At 39.3% G+C, this 17,902-nt stretch overlaps 1 protein-coding gene across 5 annotated transcripts in view; it reads right to left on the bottom strand.

Moving 5' to 3' along the window:
- DMD (dystrophin) overlaps positions 1–17,902 on the bottom strand; it is a 3,436,004-nt gene that overhangs the window by 1,743,821 nt on the left and 1,674,281 nt on the right. For all 5 annotated transcript variants that reach the window (XM_077482558.1, XM_077482560.1, XM_077482557.1 and 2 more), the window contains one exon: positions 7,720–7,892. In XM_077482558.1, coding sequence (XP_077338684.1) covers positions 7,720–7,892 — 173 coding nt within the window. The remainder of the gene's footprint in view (positions 1–7,719; positions 7,893–17,902) is intronic.

Below are 17,902 nucleotides of genomic sequence, written 5' to 3'. Positions count from 1 at the left end.
ATAATATTCCTTCCATAATCAACATGCCTATTCAATACCACATTTTTTTCCTATAAACAACTTTACCTTCTGTTATAACTCCTTAAGCACAGATCATTCCACATTGAATGCATAACAGGTCACTCTCAATGAAGAGACCTCGAGCCTGCTTCCAACCTTCACTCTAGCATACATTGTAAGCAGACTTAGAACTTTAGCATTCCTACTAGGTGAGGTCTTTTTACTTCAAACTTTAGTTTAAGGGTTAAGTGTAGCATTCTTTTAGTGATCACATACTTTGATTTATTGTTCTATTTATTTTTTTATTAGAACTGTTTACTGTATATAGCAGCCACAGTTTGCACATACCGTACATTCACATCAGTGTTTACATTTTTTAATTTGATTTCACATTTTTTTACATATTCTTCCTTATTTTTCTATGGTATTAAATAAATATAAATAAATAAATCCAAAATGATCCACACCAAAAGCATCAAGGTTTGACCACTACCATTAGTCTGCTCTGCTTAACAAATGTTCAGGTAAATATCAGCAACGCAGAGGGGTGGATTTACCAAAACCAGAGAGTGCAAAATCCGGTGCAGTTGTGCATGGTAGCCAATCAGCTTCTAACTTCAGCTTGTTCAATTAAGCTTGACAAAAAGTAACTGGATGCTGATTGGTTTCTATGCAGAGCTGCACGAGATTTTACACTCTCCAGTTTTAGTAACTCAACCGCAGAGAGTTTCAAATAACTCTAAAGCCTGGTACACACTTTTTTTTTTCATTCAACACTGCGGGTTGAATGGAAAAAAACTGTCCAGTCAGAGCTGCTGTACTAGCCATGCAATGTTAGTTCAGTGATCTCCCCCTCTGAGCTGTGGTATTCTGACAGAGGGACTCCCCCGTCAGAACACTCCAATCAGCACTTTCTGCCACTGGCTGAGAGCACTGATCGGAAGTCATTTGGATGCTGGTTGTCCAGCTTGCACATCCAAGAGAAGCCAGGCAAACGAACAGAATGACATTTTCACAGGCTGCTGGAAGTTTTCTTTTTAACCGGTTGCTGTCTCCCGACATTCAGACCATGTGTACGGGGCATAAAGCTGGACATGGACCAAATTTTGTCTGGTTCAACCAGCCATAGGTTATGAAATACACAAATTTGCCACTCTTGTCTGTACCAAAATTTACACAAATGCTTACCTGAATTAAGTGCAGATGGTTTTGAATGGAACTACTTCCAGAGATCTGAATAAAGGTATACGGTACTTCCAGAGATCTATTAAATGCTATAATAAATACCCCAGTGTCATCTGACTTTACCTACCTTTGTCTTATTGAAACCAGACAGCCAGCCTACTAGTCAGGTAGCTAGGATCTTCAGCAGGAGCTTTGCCATAGCAGCCCTGTGAATGCTCCAGGAAAGGATGGATTTAACTTGCAGTCCCCTATGTAAATTTTTTCAGTAAGCAATAATAAAGTCTTTCAGTTTATGCATATCTTTCACTAGATCTAGCACATATTCCTATATAAAGTGAAAAAAGTGACAAAAATAGAGATGCAGTAACAAGTTTGTTTTAACCACTTCCCGACCGGCGCACGCCGATGTACGTCGGCAAAATGGCACAGGCAGGCAAATGGGCGTACCTGTACGTCCCTTTAAATTTGCCGCCCTGCCATCGCAAGCACGCCGCCGGACCCCCGTAAGTCCGGTCGAGGGTCCCGCGGACTCGGTCGCCGCGGGCATACCTGCGATCGTCTCACGGGCCGGCTGAACCAGTTCTGCCTAGCAACAAGTGATGCTGATCTCTGCTCTATGTGATTGGAGCAGAGATCAGTGTTCACTAAAAGAAAGCCCAGCCCCCAACAGTTAGTAACACGCCCCTAGGAACACTTAACTCCTACACTGCCACCCATTGGTTAACCCCTTCACTGCCAGTGTCATTTACACAGGAATCACTGCATTTGTATAGCAGTGATTGCTGTATAAATGACAATGGTCCCAAAAATGTGTCAAAAATGTCCGATGTGTCCGCCATAATGTCGCAGTCATAATAAAAATTGCTGATCGCCACCATTACTAGTAAAAAAAAAAAATATTAATAAAAATGCCATAAAACTATCCCCTATTTTGTAAACGCTATAACTTTTGCGCAAACCAATCAATAATCACTTATTGCCATTTTTTTTACCAAAAATATGTAGAAGAATACGTATCGGCCTAAATTGATGGAAACATTTTTTTTTAATATATTTTTGGGGGATATTAATTATAACAAAAAAATAATGCGGTTTTTTTCAAAATTGGCGCTCTATTTTTATTTATAAATAAAAACCACAGGGGTGATCAAATACCACCAAAAGAAAGCTCTATTTGTGGGGAAAAAAAAGGACGTCAATTTTGTTTGAGAGCCATGTCGCACGACCGCGCAATTGTCAGTTAAAACTACGCAGTGATTCGCAAAAAGTGGTCTGGTCTTAAGCCAGCAAAATGGTCCGGGGCTGAAGTGGTTAAACTGTAACAGACAGTTTTATGAACCACCCAAGAAATCCTGTTATGGAGTGTAGAACTTGCTGGTCTCCTTTAAGAGCTACCCAGCCCTGCTGAAAATACAACTGCACAGGGACTTTTTTTTCTCTTCTCCCTGCTTGATGGATACTGCAGCAGAGCTCCTCCAGCCAAAGAGGACCTGAACATGGCAACTCAGGCTGGCTTGTGATTCGCTACCTGTGATTGGCCGGCAGGGTTTAGCCCTATCTACCACCTGTGAGAAGTACATGGAAACCTGTTGGGTACCATATAGAATGATGGAACCCACAAAGAGAGCAGGTACATCCATGAGCTGAGGAAATTGCCCCACTGTGGCCGGGATTATTAACAGTAATTGGGAGCAGTGTGCTGCAAGAAATGACTCACATTCTATTGAGACCATGTGGCTGCTGCCACTGTCCATTGTTGCTGCTGAGAGCCTAGGATTATGTGGCTGCTGTTAGTGCCTTTTGTTCACGTATCCTGTTGTTCCAGCAAGCTGCTATTCCAGGAGCATTCCAGAGTGCTTCATTGTCACATTTTCCTGAGGTTTCAGTGTTACAGATGTTCTGCTATCCTGCTACTACAGAGTAGCTGCAGGATCGGTAAGAGGGGTGAGAGACCTGTTGGCCATTTGCAAGGTTAATTTGGTAATGTTGTTGTCTTGTTACCTCTGTTAATTATTATTTTTTTGGGGGTTTTTGAACCCTATTTGCTCTACCATTATTATTTTAACCACCCTTCCCTTTCATTGCTTTTGCTGTTAAAGCCCATTTAAATGTTTTCAGGTGTTTTGGTGTACTGAGGTCAAGGTACATGGTGGGTTTTCACCGGTGCAGGGCAGAAGGACCCAAACAATCCAGTGGCTCCTCCAAGGGTAGCTATCAAATGAACCATGTGTATATAGATTCATAACAAACCACAATTGTTGTTTATATTGAATAAACACTACTTTCATCTGGTTCCTTGCCTGATGAATCACATACCCATAAGTTATGCCTCTTGGCATCAAAAAAGCTTTTGATCAGGACAAGATTTGTTCTCTCTATTGTTTTGAGATATCTAAACTATTTTGGATAATGTAATCATCTTTCAATCATTGAATTATTCTCACAAAATGAATACAAAATCCAAATAACAGAAACATGTGAAGCTTTTATAAGACCACAAAGTAAAAAGTGTGTTGGTTCTTACGGGTTTGAATTTAATAATTTCATAAACCAGCTGTGTGTCTTACAAAAGCTGGTCTTTAATCGGCCTATTTTAACAAGAGCTGCATTAGTACTCTGTGTCAGGATTGATGGAAACATCTCTAGAATGATATGTTCATTTCCTTGTCCATAGAACAAGCTATTTTGTAGTGAAGATCAGGATTACTATGCATGCTAATCAAAACACAACATTTGCTCAATCATTCAAAAGATTTTCTGATTAACTGCATGCATTTCAATTTGCAGATGAACCCTTGGGATAATAAGATCTGATTTCTGATTGTGAGATGAATATAGCCTAAAAGGAGAATGAAAAAGGCATCAGACAATCAGAACACAAATAAGACAGAGCAGTGAGCTAATGAAGATAACTTAAATCCGAACACTGCAAAAATAAATGTAAATAGAAAGATGTATTGTTTTGTATACAGTAATAGAAATAGAAATGAAATTGCTGAAACTATGTTTGACTTTAAATTCAAATAAATGGTTGATATCAAAATGTAGCAGTGGCCCATTTCCCAGTGCAGCAAAGAGAAACTATACAGGTCCGTGCAGCTAAGTTAGCACACAGTTCCTATCTATTTACAGCCCCTTTGCTACTGAGCCACACAGCTAAATGGAGGAATAAAAAGACATAATGTCCCCTGCCACTAATAGCAGGTTTTACTGTAAGATCTATTTGGTTTTGGCACAGGATGAGATAACCAAATTCTAGTTATCTTATCTGATTCTAGGGTTATCTTATTGTTATGAGTTAAATCCAAACTCCAGTCACTATTAACTTTCAAGTTTACAACAATAACCATTCATTAGGCTTACTTAAAAACCTCCATTCATGCAAACTGCCTTCAGTGTGTTTAAAACAGGTTGGTTTTCATATCTAATTAGTACAACTACCATTGTACTTGTGGGCCACTACCGATGTAAGCACTTTGGTCATGCCTCTGATACCCTCTCCTCCTGGCCAGTCCTAAAGCAAGCAGCCTCAAGCTTCCTTTTGTGATTGGTCAGAAGTGAGAGAGAAGACACAACCACAGTTAAAGGCCCAGTTTAGAAATGAAGGACTCACAACATTTAAGTGTCACGTTTACAGTATGTGTTAAAGCTTAAAGTGGTTGTAAACCGATTACAACCACTTTAACCAACAGGTAAGCTAGATTAAGGCTTACCTGTAGGTGCAAGAAATATCTCCCAAAGCTAAAAGGTTTAGGAGATATTTGCAAAAATAGCAGCACAATGCCTATGGTGCATACGTCGTAGACATCGGTTGCAGGCGCACTGTGTTTGCCATTTCTAAAAGCCATCATGCCATTAGTGGCGGCACCAGCGCGCATGCACAGGAGTGACATAATCGCTGCTCTGGCCAGTCACAGTGCCAGAGCAGCAATACCCGGAAGACAAGCCGAGTCAATATGTCAGTGATGGAGGAGGTGAACGAGGGTCGCTATGGGGGCTTCCATCTCAGGTAAGTAATTCATAATGAACTAGTATGCTATGTATACTAGCTCATTATGCCTTTGTCCTGCAGAGAGAGGGTTTACGTCCTCTTTAAATTTTACTGCCAGCAAAAATATGATGATTATTATTTTTTTTTAATAGTTTAGGTAACAGTTTAATCTAAATTATGTCAGGCTTTTACTTTTTTCTGTGACCCAACTAGGGGAGGTTTTCCCTCATTCTCTCTCCAATGACACGTGTACAAGAAATGGTAATATGGTTTTAGAGGAGAATTGGAATTTAGCCATCATTTAAGGGGATTTTAAATGTTAGGTTTTTTAAGATTAGAGGAGCAATTAATTTAGGAAGGTGCTTTAATGTACGGAATACATCGTTTTTTTTAGGAAAAAGACTTATGAAAATTGAATGGTTTTACCAAATATGGTGTAATTATATAACACTTCTATTTGCTATAACAGCATTCAAACAACATGACTGTAGTCAAAAGAGGTGGAACATGTAAACAGGACCAAGTCAGTAAACATCTGCCATGTTTTTGTAGGTAAGTATCTTTACCAAGTTCACAAAGGTGACATTGAAGATTAAAACTGTTGACATTTTTGCTTTCTATTAGAAAGGCTTATAGAGGGCAGAGAAGCTCAGACTAGACCTCAAATACTCTTAAGCAAACAGAATTGTGTAGCTTATGAAAAAATGTCAATATGTTCTATATGAAAGGACAGAGAAATTCATATATGACTAAGAAAAAATGAAGACTTGGATACCTTGGAGCAAAATAATAAGGCATTTGTGACACATTTGGTGGTGTGAATGCAGTTTGAAGCCTCATCTGTGAAAACCCTGCTGTGACAAACATGGTGTCAAACCATTGTCCTTTTTACCAGCTTGTGAAAAATGACTGGCCAACCTCACACAGCGCAGTCACTGATACGCAACAATGGCACTCTCAGACAATTTTCATTGGGTTTGGTTAAATAAGCCACCAACTACATTCATAGAGAAGTAGTAAACTTTCACAAGATTAGCAATAGCAATTATAATGTTAGAATAAACATCTGTACCACACACTGTCACCACAGAGATTTACATCACAAATAATCACTATGCTAAGGCTCGATATGCAAAGATATTGCAGGCAACAATATAAACAAAGATACATAAAAAGCAGTGCAGCACTAATAAAAAAGGCGAATATAACAGTTTTACAAAGGTTTTTAGACTGAGGTGTGGATTTGGCTAATAGGCGTAAGAGGGTCTGTATCTGTCCTCTCAAGGATCTGATAAGAAGGTTCTAGCATGGCTAACACTTTGTAAATTGTGTGAACTGATGGAGGAAGGAGGGGGAAGATCACTGCAGCTGTGTCTATCTTATGACAAAATGGCATGGGTGACTTGGGACCTGAACAAAATGGTTGCCACACACAAGCAGCTTTTTGCGTGCCCAGTATGCATGACCATTATGCCTGCAACATTTCCAATATTTGTACTGATGTATTCAACAAATTCAGGTAGTCATTGCTTGTGAAACATTTACTGTATGGGGCTATTTCAATAAATTCATAAATAAATATGTCCATATTGGTGATACTTAAAGTTGAGATAAATAAGAACTCTTCCATATTGAAAGAAATTGTTGAATGTTTCTCACATGTAATTATTGTGTCACATCTTTGAGGCATTTAATTTTTCTTTAAATTTCTCTTGAGATAATATTTTAAATGTTTCAATTATTCTACCAACTGTTCTCCCAACTTCTTCAAATAGATTATCTTCCTGTAAAATTCCACCACTTCACAAGAGAGATGCTTTTGACAGTTTGGTCAGAGTTGTGACATATTCCTGTACACTACATTGGCACATATATAAATTTATCGCAAATTCCAACATTTGTAAAACTACCGCAAGAGAGGTTTCTAAAGAGTCTCCACTGCAAGCTTTATGGATTTCAGGGAGTGGGAAATAGGAACATGCTTAAGGTGAGTGTAACCTTATTAGTGCACTATTATAACAACAAAGTTAAGTACTGCCATTGCTACTTTTCTAAAATGTTTTAAACCTTCAAAGTACATATGATAATTCTGTTTAACACAACAATTAATGGGCTGAATGTGGACTTCAGTTTTCTAAAACACTATCAATTTTTTTTTACTGTCTTTACTATTTGTGACCTTTCTAACTCTTTATCCCCTCTTTTCATTCCACCCCCTCCTTTCTTTAAGCCTTATCTGAAAATCTCCCTGAATCTTATCCTGAAAATGAAACTGTTAATGCAAATAAAAAAGTATCACAGACAGTATTCAATGGTGTTATCATAGAAATAATTAACCTCTTTCTTGTGCATTTCTATTAGCAGTGTTTAGAACAAACACTTATGATGCCAATGTATCCCTTAGTGCCTCAAAATGCATTGCTTTTAAGCAAAATAGAAGCTTTTCTATATTGACTGGTAAAGGTGCAAGTAAGCAAGAAGAAAAGAATATGGTTATTAAAAATAAGTATAGTGCATAATTGTACAATTAAATAGAGACTTACTCTTGCCGTTTTTTGTATAGCTTGTTGACATTGTCCCAGTTGAATGAAAGCTCAGCCAATTTTTCACTAACCCTCTCACTCTCCTTCGGGGTAGCAGACTGGAGAACTGGGTTCTTTTTGCTCTCAATGATCGCATACTGACCCGCCAGTCTTCCAAGGATTTCTTTGGAGTTCTGAGGTAAGAGTAACAAAAGGAATTTAATCATTAGACCAGAGAGTAGGGTTACTAGAAAAGTAACCATAAATCAGACTTTGGAGGCATGGAAACAATGAGGAATTTTAACAACAATAATATTTATTAGGAAAAATACATACTATAGTCACAGTGTTCAGAGAATTAAAATTTGATAGAAACATGATACATTTCATCATTTAATCATTCTTGAGGTAAAAACAAATATTCAGTTTGTTATACCAAATAGTTTTTAAATTGTGTGTGCCTTTATAGCAGTAAACATGCTTGATATAGGGGCCCCCAAGTGCAGTCCCTGTTATAAAAAAATAGCTGCAAATAATGTTCAAGGTATGTAACGCTACAGATAATGTTCAGAGACTGAACATATACTAACAGGTGTTCAGAGACTTCTACAGGATGTGGTCTAAGAATAAGGGCACACAGATACAAGAGATTTCTAGGGATCATTTCAATTGCAATCTCTTTACAAGCCAGTACTCCCCACAGTCCCCTTAACAATACTGGCAACTCATTTGATGTTTCTCTCAGCAAAATCCTTTAAAAATGATCAAAGGAAAATTGTACAAGAGACATACAGTGAAATCTGGCAAAATACTCTGATTTGTTACCAAAAAAGAATTCAGTGTGGCCTTCAGCCTTTGTTATCACAACATTTATTGGCTTTAGATGTTGCGGTATTCCTAATTGGGCAGCGTTGTTGTCAACATGGAAGCTGGTAGTTCAGCCTCTTCAATGTCTCGCATGAGCTTTCACACAGTATAATGGTTCGCCCATCTACATACTTGTCTTTCTATAATTCATTCACTATGAAGAGGTATATGGGCTAGAAACTAGATGTGCCCCTTCTTTGACTTATGCAGTATGCATGCCCCAGCAGAGGTTCATATTATACTATCTATACAGCATGGAATTAAAGCAGAACTTTAGGAAAACATGAATGGAAATACATAAATGTTTGATACATGAATGATTACTGTTATACAGTATCTGTCAAAGAAAACTGGTAATTTTATATGGCCAATGGTGTGAAGTGCACACTGTTTTCACATAGTGTAGTCATTCAGGTGACAAATATACTGTAGTTTCGGATTAACAAAAAAAAGCGTATGTTTTAGTGATCCAGCTGCATATATCACCTCTATATTTTCCAGCCACCTAGCTAGACAGCAGTAAAGCTGTCCAAGAAGCAGTAATACTAAACTAAGAAGCAGCAGAATGTGTTCACTGACAAGCAGAGGTATGTGTATCACAAAATTGCACAAGCTTTGAAAGGAAATGTGGTATATGCATTTCATGATTGATTGGAGTTTTACTTAAAGTACTACAGAAAACTTGACATCAGCAGACTCCTGAGTTTCACTTGATTTCTTAATAGAAAATGTAAAATCTATTTTTATGTATTAAATAGGAAAGATTGAATGTGAGTTTTTTACAGTTACCAATATAGCCAGTATAGGTAAATCTAAAAAACTCAAATGCAATATTTCGTATTTAACTAATATATAAGATAGGCACAAAAATATTCTTCATTCCCTACATGTAAACTTCTCCTATCTTTAGGTCCACCCATACTTAGAAGCAGTTTTAGGAAAAGTTGCTCTACAACATTACGGAAAGAAGGGTCAGAAAAGTGTAATCGTTTAGTGGTCACCAAGCATAAAATGTCCATCTGACAGATATAACTTCTAAAGGAAAAGGAATATTTTGATAAAGACTATAACAAGGGACAAACATGAGGAACATCTTTGTATTGGTGAGAATTGTAAATTATTTATAATTTACACTTTATTTAATCTGAAAAACCAAGTATACTGTAAATGGAGCTAGACTTTAGAATGACCATACAAATGTGGCAGCGTTCGGATGCTAGGAAATGGTAGAGATGGTAAAAGATATCAGAAATTGGCCAACTTTCAGCCTTGCATGCTTATATTGCTTAAATTGCATTCAATTTGTGTCTTCAGCCAATTCTCCAGGGCCTGTCTTCCATAGACATTTGTAACCAGACATAGATACCTTTTGCCTATTTTTAAGAGCTGCAGGTTCACATTTCTTACGAACTACAAACATTATAGATGTTGTTCTGATTAACCACTTGAATTCCAGAAGATTTATCCCGCTTCATGACCAGGCCATTTTTTTGCACTGCATTACTTACTGCGTAACTGACAATCGCTTGGTCATGCGACACTTCACCCAAATAAAATGTATGTAATTTTTTTCCCTACAAATAGAGTTATTTTTTGAGGGTATTTGATCACCACTGTATTTTTTTCTCGATATAAACATAAAAAGACCGGTAATTTTGAAAAAAAAAACATAATTTTTTTACTTCTGCTATAAAACACATCCAATAACTTTTTTTAAAAATCTAATTTCTCATAAATTTTGGCCAATATGTATTCTGCTACAGGTTTTTGATAAAAAAAATCCCAATATGTGTATATTGATTGGTTTACGTGAACAATATAGCATCTTTAAACTATGGGATATATTTATAATTTTTTTAAATTAATACTAGTAATAGCAGTGATTAGCAGCTTATAGTGGGATTGTGATATTGCGACAGTCAATTGGTCACTTTACACTGATTGAATAAAATATGCAATGTCACTGTACTAATGGCACTGGCTTGTTAAACAACCAGGGGGATCAAAGGGTTAACTGTGTGCCTAGCAAATGCTTTTGTGTACACATCATGGTGCTTTTACCAGGGGAAGTAATGGATTATAGTATATATATATATATATATATATATATATATATATATATATATATATATATATATATATATATATATATATATATAATACACTCCTTCCCCCCTGTAGTTTTATACAGCCAATGGTGTGAAGTGCACTCTTATCACATAGTGTAGTCATTCAGATGACAAATATATATATATATATATATATATATATATATATATATATATATATATATATATATATATATATATATATATATATATATAGGCATACCCCGGTTTTAAGTACACATTGGTGTTTATTTACTAAAGCTGGAAAGGGCAAAATCAGGCTCACTTCTGCATAAAAACCAGTGAGCTTCCAGGTTTTATTACCAAAGTTTAAGTACTTTCTGACCAATGGCAGTCAAATGACGGCTAGGCGGCGCACCTATTGTGGCGCAATCGTGCGCGTGCATCCCTGTTTCTTCGGTGGCGGTGTGTCACGGAGACACTGCTCGCCACCGAAGGGGGTGATCAGCCGTGATAAATCACAGATGGTCACGCGTGCACGTCGGTGGCGGCGTGTTCCCCGGGAACACTGCTCGTCACCGACGCTGGTAAACAGCCATTGGCCGACTGTTTACCCACGTGATCGGCTGTGATCCTTTCACAGCCGATCACTAAAATGTAAACAAACCACGGTAACGAGAAGTTACTGGGGTCTCCTCCTCACACACCGATCGTGTGTGAAGAGGAGATGGCGCCTACAGTGTACATCAATCACACCGATTGCCCCCCCCCAATAAAGAGGACCTGTCACCACCCCCCATAGTACCTGTCAATCACAGTCCATCAGAGTACCTGTCACAGTCCATCAGAGTATTTGAGTACCTGTCACAGCCCATCAGAGTACCCGAGTACCTGTCACAGTCCATCAGAGTACCCGAGTATCTGTCACAGCCCATCAGAGTACCCGAGTACCTGTCACGGTCCATCAGAGTACCCGAGCACATGTCACAGCCCATCTGAGTACCTGAGTACCTGTCACAATCCATCAGAGTACTCGAGTACCTGTCATGGTCCATCAGAGTACCTGAGTACCTGTCACGGTCCATCAGAGTACCCGAGCACCTGTCACAGCCCATCTGAGTACCTGAGTACCTGTCACGGTCCATCAGGGTACCCGAGTATCTTTCACGGTCCATCAGAGTAGCAGAGTACCTGTCACGGTCCATCAGAGTACTCGAATACCTATCATGGTCCATCAGGGTACCCGAGTGCCTGTCATGGTCCATCATGGTACCCGTGTATCTGTCACGGTCCATCAGAGTACCCGAGTACCTATCAAGGCCCATCAAAGTACCTGAGTACCTGTCAAGGCCCATAAAAGTACCTAAGTACCTGTCACAGTCCATCAGAGTACCCGAGTATCTGTCACAGCCCATCAGAGTACCCGAGTACCTGTCACGGTCCATCAGAGTACCCGAGCACCTGTCACAGCCCATCTGAGTACCTGAGTACCTGTCACAATCCATCAGAGTACTCGAGTACCTGTCATGGTCCATCAGAGTACTTGAGTACCTGTCACGGTCCATCAGAGTACTCGAGTACCTGTCATGGTCCATCAGAGTACCTGAGTACCTGTCACGGTCCATCAGGGTACCCGAGTACCTGTCACGGTCCATCAGAGTAGCAGAGTACCTGTCACGGTCCATCAGAGTACTCGAGTACCTATCATGGTCCATCAGGGTACCCGAGTGCCTGTCATGGTCCATCATGTTACCCGCGTATCTGTCACGGTCCATCAGAGTACCCGAGTACCTGTCAAGGCCCATCAAAGTACCTGAGTACCTGTCAAGGCCCATCAAAGTACCTGAGTACCTGTCACAGCCCATCAGAGTACCCGAGTACCTGTCACAGTCCATCAGAGTACCCGAGTATCTGTCACAGCCCATCAGAGTACCCGAGTACCTGTCACGGTCCATCAGAGTACCCGAGCACCTGTCACAGCCCATCTGAGTACCTGAGTACCTGTCACAATCCATCAGAGTACTCGAGTACCTGTCATGGTCCATCAGAGTACCTGAGTACCTGTCACGGTCCATCAGAGTACCCGAGCACCTGTCACAGCCCATCTGAGTACCTGAGTACCTGTCACGGTCCATCAGGGTACCCGAGTATCTGTCACGGTCCATCAGAGTAGCAGAGTACCTGTCACGGTCCATCAGAGTACTCGAGTACCTATCATGGTCCATCAGGGTGCCCGAGTGCCTGTCATGGTCCATCATGGTACCCGTGTATCTGTCACGGTCCATCAGAGTACCCGAGTACCTATCAAGGCCCATCAAAGTACCTGAGTACCTGTCAAGGCCCATAAAAGTACCTGAGTACCTGTCACAGTCCATCAGAGTACCCGAGTATCTGTCACAGCCCATCAGAGTACCCGAGTACCTGTCACGGTCCATCAGAGTACCCGAGCACCTGTCACAGCCCATCTGAGTACCTGAGTACCTGTCACAATCCATCAGAGTACTCGAGTACCTGTCACGGTCCATCAGGGTACCCGAGTACCTGTCACGGTCCATCAGAGTAGCAGAGTACCTGTCACGGTCCATCAGAGTACTCGAGTACCTATCATGGTCCATCAGGGTACCCGAGTGCCTGTCATGGTCCATCATGGTACCCGCGTATCTGTCATGGTCCATCAGAGTACCCGAGTACCTGTCAAGGCCCATCAAAGTACCTGAGTACCTGTCAAGGCCCATCAAAGTACCTGAGTACCTGTCACAGCCCATCAAAGTACCCAAGTACCTGTCACGGTTCATCCGAGTACCCGAGTAGCTGTCACAGCCCATCAAAGTACCCGAATACCTGTCATGGTTCATCCGAGTACCCGGGTACCTGTCACAGCCCATCAGAGTACCCGAGTACCTGTCACAGCCCATCTGAGTACCCGAGCACCTGTCCCAGTCCATCTGAGTACCCGAGTACCTGTCACAGTTCATCTGAGTACCTGAGTACCTGTCCCAGTCCATCTGAGTACCTGTCACAGTTCATCTGAGTACCTGAGTACCTGTCCCAGTCCATCTGAGTACCTGTCACAGTTCATCTGAGTACCTGAGTACCTGTCACAGTTCATCTTAGTACCTGTCACAGTCCATATGAGTACCTGAGTACCTGTCACCGCCCTTCAGAGTACCCAAATACCAGTCACCAAGCCATCAGAGTACCTGTCACCAGGCCATCAGAGTACCCGAGTACCTGTCACCAGGCCATCAGAGTACCCGAGTACCTGTCACCAGGCCATCAGAGTACCCAAGTACCTGTCACCAGGCCATCAGAGTACACGAGTACCTGTCACCAGGCCATCAGAGTACCCGAGTACCTATTTGCAGCACATGTCTCATAGAATATACGTTGGGGTGTTTGCTTTCCAAAATGGGGTCATTTTTTGGGTAATTTCACTGTCCTGGTGGTTCAGGACCTTCAGAAGTGTGATGGGTAGGAATGAAATGAGATGTGTCATTTATGCTCCTAGAACGCCTGAACGTACTACTTCAATGTTCAGCCTCTCTATGTGACCAGGCTGTGTAAAAGTCCTACACATGTGGTATCGCCATACTCGGGAGGAGTAGCAGAATGTGTTTTGGGGTATAATTTTTGCTATATACATGCTATGTGTTAGAAATACCTTATAAATTGACAACTTTGTGTAAAAAAAAAATGCGTTTTCATTTTTTTCCACATATTCCAAAAACTTCTGGAAAAAAATGAACCATTCAAAAGACTCATTATGCCTCACAGATTATACGTTGGGTGTTTGCTTTCCAAAATTGGGTCATTTTATGGGAAATTCCATTGTCCTGGAACTCCAGGGCCTTCAAAATGTAATAGGTGGTTGAGAAATGAGATGCGTAATTTTTGCTTGTAGAACGTCTGAAGGTACTATGTCAATGTTGGTGCTCTGTATGTGGCCAGGCTGTGTAAAAGTCTCACACATGTGGTATCGCCATACTCGGGAAGAGTAGCAGAATGTATTTTGGGGTGTAATTTGTTGTATGCATATGCTGTGTGTGAGAAATAACCTGATAATATGACAATTTTGTAAAAAATAATAATAATAAAAAAAAAATCTTAATTTTGCAAAGAATTGTGGGGAAAAATTACAACGTAAAAAAACTCACCATGCTACTTACTTAATACCTTGGAATGTCTACTTTGTAAAAAGGGGTCATTTGGGGGGGTATTTGTACTTTCCTGACTTGTTAGTGTCTCAAGAAATGAGATATACCTGATGTACTGAAGGCCTGATCAGATGTGATCAATTTTCAGCGATTTGCACCATAGTTTGTAGACTCTATAACTTTCACAAAGACCAAATAATATACACTAATGTGGGTTATTTTTACCAAAGATATGTAGCAGTATAAATTTTGGCCAAAATGTATGAAGAAAAATTACTAATTAGCAAAAATGTATGACAAAAACAAAGAAAAATGCATTGTTTTCACAAAATGTACATTTTATTTTATTTATAGCACAAAAAATAAAAAAACCACTAGTGATTAAATACCACTAAAAGAAAGCTCTATTTGTGTGGAAAAAAGGACACAAGTTTAATATGGGTACAGTGTTGCATGACTGAGTAATTGTCATTCAAACTGTGAGAGCGCTGAAATCTGAAAATTGGTCTGGTCAGGAAGGGGGTGTAAGTGCACTGTATCGAGGTGGTTAATTGAACAAGCTGGGGTTAGAAGCCTGATTTTGTACTTTCAAGCTTTATTAAATAAACCCAATTGTGTACTTAAAACCGGAGTATGCCTATATATATATATATATATATATATATATATATATATATATATATATATATATATATAGATAGATAGATAGATAGATAGATAGATAGATAGATAGATAGATAGATAGATAGACATTATATATATATATATATATATATATATATATATATATATATATATATATATATATATATACGTAAAAGTGTTATAGGGTGGTCAGCAAGTGGTTAAAAGAACTATTGTTAAATTAATATCAATACTCATTGAGACCCTATGCTGCCTGGTATGATTATTAATACTTGGATTGACACTCACATACATACCATGTTTTGGTATTATAATGTTTCCTGGAACATCATGGAAGCACTTAATGACTTATTGCTCTGTCCTTTAACCCCATAGGCCAAGCTATTTATAAATTTGCCTCAGCTTTGCCTGTTGGTCATCCTTTTTTTCTGTCCTCACCATGGACAAGTTATCTATCATCAATCTACAGTATACTTTTCACCTGTTGATTTCCTGTGGCTAGCCAGCCAGCTCTGATCATTCCTGGTCTGGAGTCCTTGCAGCTTTGACTCCAAAGAAGCAATCCAGCAGGGATTGCTATTTTCTCTGTGTAAGGACCTTCATTAAATAATGCTTAAATAGCTTACTGAAAACTCTTCAAATGCTTTGTAAAAGCTTGATGTTCACACTGCTTTTATACAAGCGGAAGCCTGTGTGAAGCATTATGGCTTGTGATAATGATAACTAGTTAAAGGAAGAGCCCACAGAAGATCATAATGATGACTTGCAAAAATATCACTTAATAAAATGTACAGTCACTCTCTTCTATCTTTATTACTACCTAGGGAGCATTACATAAACAGCATGATTATTTATGCTGACACATTTTTCTGTCCTTCAGGCCAATAAAAACTGTTAAGGATAATCATTTTCTTAGTTCATGTTATCTATGGCCATGAGGGCAGCAGAATGCAATGACACAAACAGATTGTAAGCTTGCAGCATGGAAGACAGTTGGTTCAATGCATTTTCCTGTGCATGAGTGCCCTGGGGCAGTCACTTACTGCCATTTACTTTTATGCCTCAGAGAATGAACAATAGAGATGAAAATATTTATTATAGGATCTGAACATCTGACAATGGAAATTAATGAATAGGCCTTGAAAGCAATAAATCAAAACATGCCACTTTTTCCTAGTAATTGCTGGAAAGCAAAGGTTATTGTGTGCACAAAATAAAATAAAAGCCTCTGTTGACATAAAATGAGGACAGATCACATTCTCATTACTTTTTAGTTTAGCTAAGGAAAATTCACTGTGTAGGTAAAATTCTAATTGTGCTGTACTAGTACAAAATGACATATCACATAATGATACACCTTAGACGCTGTGTCCAACTTTAATTGGACCATTGGATTTTGCAACAAATTGTAATAAATTGCCATTGTGGAGTTAGTGGAAAAGAAAACCCAGTCTTCATATCATGTGGCGTACGTAGGAAGGATTTTTATTACAAGCTTTTGTGGTATATTGAATGCGCCTCACACAACAGTGTACACAGCTGACATGCAAGGGGGTCATTTTGAGATAAAAAATAAGGAAACAAGTCTTAACAATAAATTCTAGAAATCACTTCTTTTTTCTACTGTTTAGAATGAGTGGAAGACGCAGGCTGTAGACACATGGTTTCTATATTCCTTGGGGTCCTCAACTTTTGATCAAAAAATAGCACAGCCTTTTATTTAGGTGCTACCTCTGTCTGGCAACTTATTCCATCTGAATTTCCTATAATCACATTTATTTGCTAAGACATATTTATTAGGCACAGGGGTGCGTTTTACAAATCTCCCTATGGGAAGCTGTACAGAGAGATCTTAGTTTGCAGTCAAATTTTACATTCTGTTAAATGACTGTTGCACAGAGAATTCATTGCAGCTTCTGTAAAGACATTTTGGGTGTTTCTCAGGACCTTTACAGAAATGCTACAGGATTTCACATTAGAATGGAATATCTGATGGCATTACCATACAGCTTTCATATCCCCAGCACAGACTACACGTGAGACGAACATGCCAGGGTTCAGATTAAGGCAGGTTCACAGGACACAATTTCTAAAAAAGTTAAATTCAGCAGAAAGCATCAATTGTATTAATGATTTATGAGCAATAAAAAATGCAAAATTCCTTTAAATAATATGACTGGGGGATTCCCCCAACTTGCCTGTGAAGTGGCACATCTGTATGATGTAAATAAACTACTCCAGCAAAACTGACATTTAAAAGCAGAAAACCCCATTTAGATTACTGACATATATTAGCGTCACATCATATTAGCTGACACAGCCAGGGATTACCTTCATCTATACCAGCCAAATACATTAGGTTTGCTATAGAAAATTAGAAAAATCCCTACCAGACCCTTATTTGAGCAAGCAGCCTGGCAGGCCAGGAAATGGGAGAAAGACCATGCACTCCCCTCTTCAAAATGGGGA

This window comes from Lithobates pipiens, unplaced genomic scaffold (assembly GCF_037356315.1).
Source record: "Lithobates pipiens isolate NorthernLeopardFrog02 unplaced genomic scaffold, aLitPip1_a1.2 Scaffold_16, whole genome shotgun sequence".
In the NCBI taxonomy this organism is placed as follows: domain Eukaryota; kingdom Metazoa; phylum Chordata; class Amphibia; order Anura; family Ranidae; genus Lithobates; species Lithobates pipiens.
This window is presented reverse-complemented; position numbering and strand designations above follow the sequence as displayed.